General features: G+C 36.1%; 1 protein-coding gene across 1 annotated transcript; it reads left to right on the top strand.

Moving 5' to 3' along the window:
- Positions 1 to 3,618: 3,618 nt before the first annotated feature.
- Positions 3,619 to 6,219, top strand: LOC110898308 (serine/threonine-protein kinase-like protein CCR1). Its single transcript, XM_022145067.2, has one exon. It carries the CDS (start codon positions 3,803 to 3,805, stop codon positions 6,098 to 6,100), a length of 2,298 nt encoding a protein of 765 aa, XP_022000759.1. The 5' UTR covers positions 3,619 to 3,802; the 3' UTR covers positions 6,101 to 6,219.
- Positions 6,220 to 11,724: the final 5,505 nt, after the last annotated feature.

The following is an 11,724-nucleotide window of genomic DNA, read 5'->3' as shown; positions in this document are numbered from 1 at the left end:
TCATGCAACTTTACATGCTGGATCACTGATTCGTGTGAGACCAAGTGCAAATCATACGTATTCCCCACTACAACTTGTTAATGGCAATGAACCAAACATTTCCCACGTTAGAATTTTTGGGTGTGCAGTGTATGTTCCTATTGCACCACCACAACACACAAAAATGAGACCTCAAAAAAGGTTGGGAATATACGTTGGATATGAAACAGCCTCCATCATACGATATCTTGAACCTTTAACAGGTGATGTATTTACTACACGTTTTGATGACTGTCATTTTAATGAGGCAATGTTCCCAGCTAGGGCTACAAACGAACCAAACGTTCGGCGAACAGTTCGTGAACGTTTCGGCGGGAAGTTCGTTTGTGTTCGTTTGTTTACTAAACAAACGAACACGAACATGAAATTTCATTTGTTTAGTTAAATGAACAAACACGAACAGAGGTCGTGTTCGTTCGTTTATGTTCGTGAACGTTCGGTAACGTGTTCGTTTGTGTTCAATACTTCATTATTGTTTTTAGTTTTTATATTTATTTAAATACTTCAAAATTCCGACAAAATAAATATCTAATAAGTGTTGGTGTATTATATATTCTGTTCATGAACGATTGTTTGTGTTCGTTTGTTTCCATTTGTGTTCATGAACATTAGTTTGTGCTCATTTGTGTTCGTCAACGTCCGTTGCCTAAAATTAACAAACAAACACAAACGAACACGAACAAGTTCATTTCCTTAACAAACGAACACGAACATAAAATCTCGTTCGATAAGTGTTCGTGAACGGTTCACAAACACATATTTCTTAACAAACGAATACGAACAAGGTCTTGTTCGTGTTTGTTTGGTTTGTTTGCAGCTCTATTCCCAGCATTAGGGGGAGAAAATAAAAAAACGAGAAAATTATGTCTCATGGTGTGTGCCTTCATTGTCCCATCTTGATCCAAGAACAAAACAATGTGAGATAGAGGTTCAAAAGATAATACACTTGCCAGAAATTACAAATCAATTGCCTGATGCTTTTACAGAAACAAACAGAGTTATTAAATCTCATATAGCTGCTAATGCTCCAGCTCGAGTTAGATCCCAAGTAAGGCAATAGATAACAAGATAACTCATGAATCTCAGAAACGTTTGAAACGTGGAAGGCTAGTCGGTTCGAAGGATAAGAATCCTCGAAAAAGAAAAACACTTGTAAAGGAAATTGGCCATAAAGAGAATGATCTTGATAAAACAGTGAATACCGAACCTCTTATGAGGAAGATGCTGATGATACTAACAAAGAGATATTAATCAACTATGGTCATACACATATCATGTGGAACCGATAGGAAATGGAAAATATTGATGAGATATTTTCTTATTCTATAACAAGTGACATCATGGGTTGAGATGATGACCCTGAACCAAAATCTGTCAATGATTGTCAAAATAGACATGACTGGGATATATGGAAAGGCGCTATGCAAGCTGAATTAGTTTTACTTAACAAACGAAAGGTTTTTGGATCTATTGTTATTACACCGAAGGCTGTAAAGCCTATAGGGTATAAATGGGTTTCTGTACAAAAACGAAATGAGAAAAATGAGGTTACAAGATATAAAGCGAGACTTGTAGCTCAAGGCTTTTCACATATGCTGGTGATTGACTATGAATAAACATATTCTCTCGTTATAGATGCAATAACCTTTAGATACTTAATTAGCTTAGCAGTTTCTAAAAAGTTAGAAATGCGTATTATGGATGTCGTTACAACTTACTTGTATGGATCACTTGATAGTGACATCTATATGAAAATTCCCGAAGGATTTAAACTCCGTGAAGCTTTAAGTTCAAAACCCAAAGAAATGTATTCAATCAAATTACAAAGATCTTTATATAGATTGAAACAATCTGGAAGGATGTGGTACAATCGTTTGAGTGAGTATTTGTTAAGTAAAGGTTATACAAATAATCTTATATGTCCATGTGTCTTTATTAAAAGACAACATCTGGATATGTGATCATAGTTGTATATGTTGATGATCTAAATATAATTAGGACGCAAAAAGAAATTCAAGAAACAATTATTCTTTTTAAAAAAAGAATATGAAATGAAAGACCTTGGAAAAACCAAATATTGTCTTGGTTTACAAATTGAACATATGTGCAACGGAATACTTGTGCATCAAACGAACTATACTGAAAAACTGTTGAAACGTTTCAATATGGACAACGCAAATCCTTTGAGCACTCCAATGGTCGTTAGATCACTTAATGTCGAAAATGATCCATTTCGTCCTTGTGAGGACAACGAAGAAGTTCTTGGTCCAGAAGTACCATACCTCAGTGCAATTGGAGCACTTATGTATCTTACGAATTGTACGATACCTGACATTTCTTTTGCAGTGAACTTGTTAGAAAGATTTAGTTCAGCTCCTACTTAAAGACACTGGAATGGGATTAAACATATTTTTCGATATCTTCGAGGTAGTGTTGATTTAGGCTTGTTTTATCCTTACGATTCAAAAGAAGGGTTAGTTGGTTATGTAGATGCAGGTTATTTATCTGATCCTCATAAAGCAAAATCTCAAAGTGGATATATATTTATGAATGGAGGAACTGCGATTTCATGGCGTTCTCAAAAACAAACACTTGTCGCAACATCCTCAAATCATGTTGAAGTCATTGCACTACATGAAGCTTCAAGAGAATGTGTATGGCTAAAATCTATGTCACAACACATATTGACTTCTTGTGGACTAGAGAAAGATCGATATCCAACTCCTATCCACGAAGATAATGCCACTTGTGTCCCTCAAATGAAAGAAGGGTATATCAAAAGTGACATAACAAAACATATACCACCAAAATTCTTTGCATATACTCGGGACCTTATTAAAGACAATCAGGTCGAGATGAGATATGTCCAATCCAGCAACAATTCAGCCAATATTTTCACAAAAGCACTACCTTCAGCAACTTTCAGGAAACACGTTCATGACATTGGCATGCGTCACGTACGAGGTATGTGATTCCTTACAAATTGCAACTTGAGGGGGAGCCATAGAGTGCACTCTTTTTCCTTTAGCTAAGGTTTTTTTTCCCACTGGGTTTTTCTTTAGCAAGGTTTTTAACGAGGCAGTACGTAAAGACCCCGAAATTTGCAAAATGTCATCCAAGAAAGAGTGTTATAAATATTATATAAAGTTTACCATATAGATCAAGATTTACCTTTAGATCTACCAGTAACTCGATGAACTCTTTGTCAAACTTATAGACATGTACCATACTACTTGTCCATCAAATAGTTAACCTTGTCTATGAAATAGTTAAATCTTTTTGTAGTATAAATACTAGCTCAAGGTAGAAGAGAAAATACACCTCATGTATACACTTTCATAAGTTATACAATTCACTACTTCTTACTCTTATAACATTTCTAAAGTTCTTAAAGTTTTACGACTAATCTTGTGTTAATTCCTGTTATATTATACAAGAATAAAGTTTTGTTATAAAAAGAAAATCTTAAATTTTAAATTGAAACCTATGCTTAAAAAAACAAAAAATAAATAAATAAAAAATAGAGGGAGATGGAGGCTAAAAGAGCTTGCACATGACAAGAGCAGCAAAACCAGCAAGTAGCCACAACTTCATTACATCACATTCTGCAAAACAGTAACTTCAACTTGTACAACGTTTTACCTTTGCATTTATAACACAACACAAAATAGCAAACACCCATGTTCCACTTCTATCCTCATTCGTCACCATCTTCTCCTTCTTCTTCATGCTCTAGTCTTTTCTCTCACTCCAAAACCACCCCATGAACACCCACACCTTCCTCTCTCTCCTCTTCCTCCTCTCCTCCACACATGGGTTCGGATCCATGGGTCCAATCTCAGCAGTTTTCGGCCCAAACGACTTCTTCTGCGCCATTGACGCTAGTGGCAAACAAGAAGTCATATGTTGGGGTAAAAACACCGGTAACACCTCCTCCAGTTCCTCAGTTTTCGCCATAGATGTGCCTCCAATGACTGCTCTCAACGGAGGTTATGGTTACATGTGTGGTATATTAGTTAACACTTCTTATGTATCTTGTTGGAACTCAAAAGGTTACAGGTCTGATCTTGTTCCTCAAGTGTATCAATCTGTTCCTTATTCTTATATTGCTTGTGGGAAAGATCATGTTTGTGGGATTAGAGGATCTTATTATTCGGATACTGATTCGGGTTCGGGTTATGTTGATTGTTGGGATATTGTTGAGACGTTAACCGGTTTCAGTTCGAAGCAAAGTGCATTGTTTTATAGTCAAGAGATTAGTTCTGTTTCGTTTAAGAAACTTGTGTCTGGTGATGGGTTTAGTTGTGGGATTGTTGAAGATGGTGGGGTTAAATGTTGGGGACCGAATGCGTCGAATCTGGGTTCCGTCGTTTCGAATGTGCAAGATCGGGTTCTCGCTTTAGCATCGGCGAAAACCTCGGTTTGCGTGGTTTTGGAAACTTCTGGTGAGGTTAAGTGTTGGGGGGATTCAGTTTCGGATACGGATTCGGATAGTGATGTTTTAAATCCTCCTGTCGGGACATCTTTTGTCTCGTTGGCGACGGGTGATCAGCATTTTTGTGGGATCAGAAGAGATGATCATGGGATTGAGTGTTGGGGGAAAGTTGATTCCTCTTCTATCCCGAAAGATTCGGGGTTTTTGGCGATCGCATCGTCGGATTCGATCATGTGTGGGATAAGAGAAGATGATCTTGTTCTTGATTGTTGGCTAGCAAATGCATCTTCACCAGAAGATATTGATCCCCCTTTGCAGTTATGCAGCCCGGGGTTATGTACTCCGGGATCTTGTGGCCCGGGGAAGTTCGCTTTCAACGCGAGTCTTCTCCACGAGCCCGATTTGACTAGCTTGTGTGTTAGAAAAGATCTGAGTATTTGTTCTCCGTGCGGGTTCAATTGCTCGAGCGGGTTCTTCCCCTCGAGTTCATGTACCGAGAATGCGGATAGAGTATGTACCGATTGTTCGCTTTGTCAAAACAGTTCTTGTTGGGAAGTTTGCAAGCTCAAATCTCACCAGCATCAAGATCACCGGTTACATCAATTGCATAAACTGATAGTCATAATCGGTTCATCGATTCTCGGGTTCTTGTTGATCCTAATCTTGTTATGTTTATCACTTCGGTTTTTTCCAACAAAGGGTATACAAAAGAAACAATTCGCATCCTGCATTGGTAAACCGGGGGAGAAAGAAACCGATGCACCCGATGTTATACCATCGGTGGTATCGGTAGCACCATGTCCCGGTCTAGCTCAGGTTTTCCGGCTCGTTGAGCTAAAAGACGCGACTAACGGGTTCAAAGAGTTTAATGAGCTGGGACGTGGCAGCTACGGGTTCGTTTACAAGGCGGTGTTGGCGGATGGCCGCCATGTGGCGGTCAAACGCGCAAACGCCGCTACGATAATCCACACGAACAGTAGAGAATTCGAAATGGAGCTCGAGATTCTTTGCAGTGTTCGGCATAGTAATGTGGTGAATTTGTTGGGATATTGTGCCGAAATGGGGGAAAGATTGTTGGTATACGAGCTCATGCCGCACGGCACGCTTCACGATCATCTACAAGGTGGATTTTCGCCGTTAAACTGGCCGTTACGGTTACGAATCGCGATGCAGGCAGCAAAGGGTCTAGAGTTTCTTCACACGGAAGTCAACCCCCCTATCGCGCATCGTGACGTCAAGAGTTCTAATATCCTACTAGACGCCGATTGGTGTGCTAGAATCTCCGATTTCGGACTTTTAAGAAACGACGGTGATGTGATTCTCGACATGAGAGACGACGTGTACAACTTCGGTATTGTGTTGCTCGAACTACTTAGCGGCAGGAAAGCTATCGATCGAGACTGCACGCCTTCAAGCATTGTCGAATGGGCCGTGCCATTGATCAAACAAGGGAGGGCGGCTGCGATCATTGATCGGGGTGTGGTGCTGCCGCGTGTGGTTGTACCGTTGTTGAAACTTGCTGACATGGCGGAGGTTGCGGTGAGGGAGAATCCGTGTGAGCGACCGTCGATGGGTGAAGTAGCAATGTTCTTGGAGCAACTTGTGAAAGAAGGTTTGATTTTGTGATTGATTGTTGTTCATTGAGAAAGTTTTTTATTTATTTTTGTGAGTTACATGCTGCTCTTCTGCAACTGTATATTTGTTATGAGCTGTTATTAAAATTGTAATAAAGATTGATTTTCTAATTCTTTTAAAAAGTTCTATTGATAGTCATAGATATAGTTGCTATCAACTTTCACAATGTTCTTAGTTGAGTCATTTTATCGAACACTTGATATGCATAATAACTTTACATTTTATATATATTGTTTTGGTGACATCCTTGTTGTTTACGGAGGATTCACTTAGCGATTTCAAACAACTGGAGATGAATAACGTCGAACGCTTTCACTTGGATTGCACTACAAATTCACTTGGATTGCACTACAAAACGCGTTACACTATCAGATTAACCTATTTGATGATACTCCTCGAACGATTAATAGGATTAGATATCGCCAAGAACGAATTTGATTGTGATTGAGAAAAAAAACGTACCCTCGGTTTATTCTGTGTATTCATCTTTTCATATCCATTCCAAAAAGGCAAATTGGAAATAAATAATCCAACCTAACTCAATTTGGCTGATAATAATCCAAGTCAGTTATTGACAGATAATAATCCGAACTCGTCAATTTTTTTTTGTAAAATAGTTCGCCGCTAAAGTAGCTTAACGGAGTTAAGTTTTTTTCCGAATTACAAACCGATGTTTTTGGGATTTTGATCAGAACGAGAATACGAGTCGATTGATGTAAAACTTACCTCGAAATACTGCCCCAACCCACGAAAACGGTGCTTCAATTCGGGTGTTTAAACTTCCAATTAACAAAAATAAGCCATTTCGAGCACAATTTCGAGGTAAGTTTTACATCAATCGACTCGTATCCTCGTTCTGATCAAAAGCCCTAAAACATTGTAATTCGGAAAAAACTTAATTCCGTTAAGCTATTTTAACGGCGGACTATTTTACAAAAAAAATGACCGGTTCGGATTATTATGGGCCAATAAGTGACTTGGGATTATTATTGACCAAATTAAGTTAGGTGTGATTATTTATTTCCAATTCGCCTTTCAAAAACCATCAGTAAAGTTTAAATGAATACAAACTTTCTAGTTGGATCTTCCATGAGCCCAAATCAATTGACTATATATTTAAGCCCAAATAGTAAGATAAATATGAGCTCAAATCAAATAACAAACTAATCTTGGAGCCCCCACTAGAATAACTAATAACCCTTTTGAGCCCAAATCCAAAACCATCAGGGCCCAAAACAGGTTATAGCCCAACTTTGATTTTATATAGAGTAAAATGCCAAAATCAGTGATGTTTCGCCATACTTGCTTTTTTCTACGCATTTGAGTCCTTTATGTTTGCGTTTTATTGTTATTTTCATCAAAATCACTAACTTAGTTTATTTTTCTGTTAAGGTGAAATGATAACCAATAACACCAAACCTTATCAGAAAATTATAACCAATAAATACACCAAACCTTATTAGATTAGAACGAGCCTACACTCTTATAACCAATAAATACACTAAACCTTATTAGATTAGAACGAGCCTGCACTCCCACATAATTTAACTCGTTTAATATTCAGTAAGATTAAACTTAGTCAACAAGTCAATCCAATATTATATAACCAAAATTACCAACAATCCTAACCTGTTTACACAAATCAAATCACCCCATATTTGAATCATTTCACTATGTAACCATACCATATATCCCATCATTTCTAATAGCATAAACATGTTAACTTAAGTGTAATTAACTTAGAAACTACATGATTAGACCATAAACTTCTTGATTCGCATATTTGAGCCATGTTCCTCTTTGGTTGTTCTTCTCGTTGACCTCCATCAACACACACAAATACACTCTAAAACCCCTCAAAATGACTAGCTTTGACTTTAAACCTCCCTTGTTTAATAGATATTTAGTTGAGTTTCACCTTTCGATAAATTTGGTCCCTCAAGATTTGTTTTTTTAGAAATTAACTTGATCTCCATCCACATCAAATAATTCCACAATAACGTAGTTACTAATATTTTCTAAGCATTTAACAAATCATACCTAATTTAAGATTTGTATCTAAATAGAGGTAGAGGATCTTGTAAAAAGTGCTCAAAGTGCTAGAAGTGTGAAAAATGTATTATAACATTATATATAATACTATATAACACCATATAAACACCGTATAACAATATGTAACACCATATAATACCACATAACACTATGTAACACTATATATCATTATATAACAAATATAACACTATAGGTTGTCTGATAGCATGTCTATGATAGATGTATAGTGTTATATTTGTTATATAATGTTATATAGTGTTACTTAGTGTTATATGGTATTATATGGTGTTACATATTGTTATACGGTGTTTATATGGTGTTATATAGTATTATATATAGTGTTATAATACATTTCTCACACTTTAGACCCTTTTTACACTATCCTTACCCTGTAAATAGAACCCCTCTCTTTGGCTTAAATATTATATAATTTTATATAAAAATAGGAGTGGTACAATGTTGCAACAAGGGTTGTAAATGAAAACGAACATGGCCATGTTCGTGTCCGTTCATTAAAGAATGAATATGTTCATGAACGGTCCATACACCCTTACCAAATGAGATTGTTTGTTCGTGTTCGTTCATTAATGAACTGACATGTTCATAAAATGTTCATGAACACTTACCAAACGTAAACGAATGCAAGCGAACACATGTAAATATTCATGAACATAAATGAACACAAACGAACGATAGATATTCATTTTAAAGTATAATTTGCATCTTTCATCAGAAAGAAAGATTATGAGGAAACCACCAAAAATTATAAATACTTAACATAACTATCCGAACATCGTTGACATATTATGATTTATCATAAAAATAATTAACACAAAAATTAAGAGGATTGTAAAGTTTTAACACAAATTGAAATTGAAATGTTCAAATAACTGAATGAGAAATATTGGCGGAGACTTGTAGTATAACTATGGTTTCAAATTTTTAAAAGCTAAAACCAATAAAACAAAAAGAAAAACAACATAAAAAACTTTTAAATGAACAAACACAAATAACAGAAACAAGCGAACATAAATGAACACATTATTGAACGTCAATGAATATAAACGAATGAACGGAACCTCTGTCCATGTTTGTTTGTTTAACTTATCGAAAGAAATTTCTTATTCGTGTTTGTTCATTTATTAAACGAACGAACATAAAGAACTTCCCGCCGAACGGTTAGCGAACTGTTTGCTAAGCGTTCAACTCGTTTATAGCCCTAGTTGCTATAAAGTAGTAGACGTGAACCCACACGTTGCAGAAAGGGCGTTGATAATATTTGAAACTTTGTACAAAAATGTAATCGTGAATAAAATTCATGTCGAAACAGATAAAAATAAGCATGGCGTAACAAAAAATTCAAAACTTTATAAAACATCATTTTTTAAATTGTGTAAAGGTGGACAAAAAACTATAAACAACTGAAACCTTGAAGTAGATTTGACGTCTTGTACATTTGTGCTTCGATGACTTATACAACGGTTACACACACCTAGGGTTTCATTAAAATTTACATCGAAATGTAGATAAAAATAAGCACGTCGTACTAACTTTAACAAAAAAACCGAGTGGGATAGTTAATAAGTTTAATTAAAGTTGAGGGGGCTATATTATAATTATTTAAAAGTAAAAAAAAAAATCTTTATAGACAAACTTCAAAGTACAAAGTTTTTTTTATCAATTTATAAAAAAATAAAACTATACTAATCATAATATCAAACTAAAAGAAACTTTGTGGCCAAACTTCAAACCACAAAAGTTTTTTGATCAATTTAAAAGAAATGTAAAGTACACTTTTTATATTATCAAATCAATGTTGGCAATGTATATATTTAGGGTGAAGGCAGGGATGGCATCATGTCAAGGGAGCGGGTTGAGTCAAGTATTGTTAATTTCGGTCTCATACCTGATTGTAAACTCATGTCTATATCTAGTCTAATACGCGTAACGCGTCAGGTATCAGGCATATCCGGAAGTATCGAGTCCATCCTTTAGTTTGTTAAAAAATACCCGTTAAGATTTCAATGTACATACCTTTTTTACAATGATATTTATTGTATATTTTTTATTAATATAGCCCTTGCAAATCAAAATATGACGTGTTACATTTTTTGACGAACTTCATTAAAACGAGCGCACTAGCAAGCCGCTAGCAAGGCAAAATCTAAACTACAACATAAATTAAACATCAAAATTCCTCCAATACGACCAATCTAAACAAAGAGACTTAGACATATTCGAGATCCAAAGAAAACTAAGAGTTTTGATACCGCCCAAATTGTTCTTCCACAAAAATGTTTTTATTCCTAGCTCTCCAAATACTCCAACACGCTACTAACAAAATAGCATGATTAATTTTCCTTTTATGCCCTTGAATTGGAACTTGTTTATGACTCTCAAGCACATCACAACTTGAGAACACAAACAACATGTCAGTTTTACACCAAGAGTGATGTGGTGCCAAACCGCGTTAGCTACGTCACACAATGAGAAAATATGATATGTCGTGTCTAAGCCTTCACCACATAGGCGGCACGCACTAACGGCATTTAGAATGTTCCTTCTGGCAAGGGCATCCAACGTCGGCAACCTATTCAACCACAACCTCCACCCAAAAGTATTAACTTTTAAAGGAACCCAGTTAAGTAAAGGAAGGACTATGGGAATCATCTTGGTTAGATTTTAGTAGTTGTTTTACTAACGTAACCGAAAACTCCCCCAAATCATCCCCATGGCAAACCCAATTGTTCCCCAAGTACCAGTCCATATCTTGTTGTATGGGAAGGTCGGCCAAGTTCTCGGCGTATAATGAAGAGCCCATATAAATAATCTTATCAAATCTATATTCTAAAAAACAAATTAATTTTCCACGTAATAAACCTACTAAAATAAAGCACTGATAGATAAGATTTAAGGACAAATAAAAAAAATGGGTATATGATTCTTAGTATATGGTTTGATAAATAGGTATGCTGTTGCGGAAAATCGGGTCAGGTACCACCTAATCTCATACTCGTTCCATACTTGCGAAAAGTTTAAAAACTAATTTCATACCTGGTCTCATACCCGTCGCGTCACACCCCAACTGATGGCGGAATCATCGGGGCATGACACTGAGCGAAACAGATTGTCCAGAAGTTTCCATAACAACTATCATTACCATTCAATTTATGTAACACGTCCCATATCGTGCATCAAATGGCAAAACAAATTATTAAAAATAACATCTAGCCAAATATTCTGTTCTGACAACTCAGATATAAATGCAAATATAAAATAATATTGTTTAAATGCTTCTAGAGACTCGATCTGCAAGATCTACAGACAACTATGCTCTAGACGCTTTTTCCTAGCTCGCCTTCCTAGCAGATAAGCATCCTAATTGCCTTTCACATACGTTAAAATAAAGTCAATACATGAAATGTAAAGGTGAGCATACAAGTTTGATAATAGCATATAGAGTTCGAGATAGTTTACGCATAACCAGCACGTACACAGAGGAAAACGAAGCATGTTAATTATCGACATGGATCTATCGATACCAATGACTGCGGGTTGACTGT

The sequence above is a fragment of the Helianthus annuus genome, chromosome 13, assembly GCF_002127325.2.
Source record: "Helianthus annuus cultivar XRQ/B chromosome 13, HanXRQr2.0-SUNRISE, whole genome shotgun sequence".
NCBI classification, from domain to species: domain Eukaryota; kingdom Viridiplantae; phylum Streptophyta; class Magnoliopsida; order Asterales; family Asteraceae; genus Helianthus; species Helianthus annuus.
This window is presented reverse-complemented; position numbering and strand designations above follow the sequence as displayed.

Excerpts from the sequence above, each read along its gene's own strand:
- LOC110898308 (XM_022145067.2), top strand. The coding sequence starts at position 3,803 with ATGAACACCCACACCTTCCTCTCTCTCCTCTTCCTCCTCTCCTCCACA.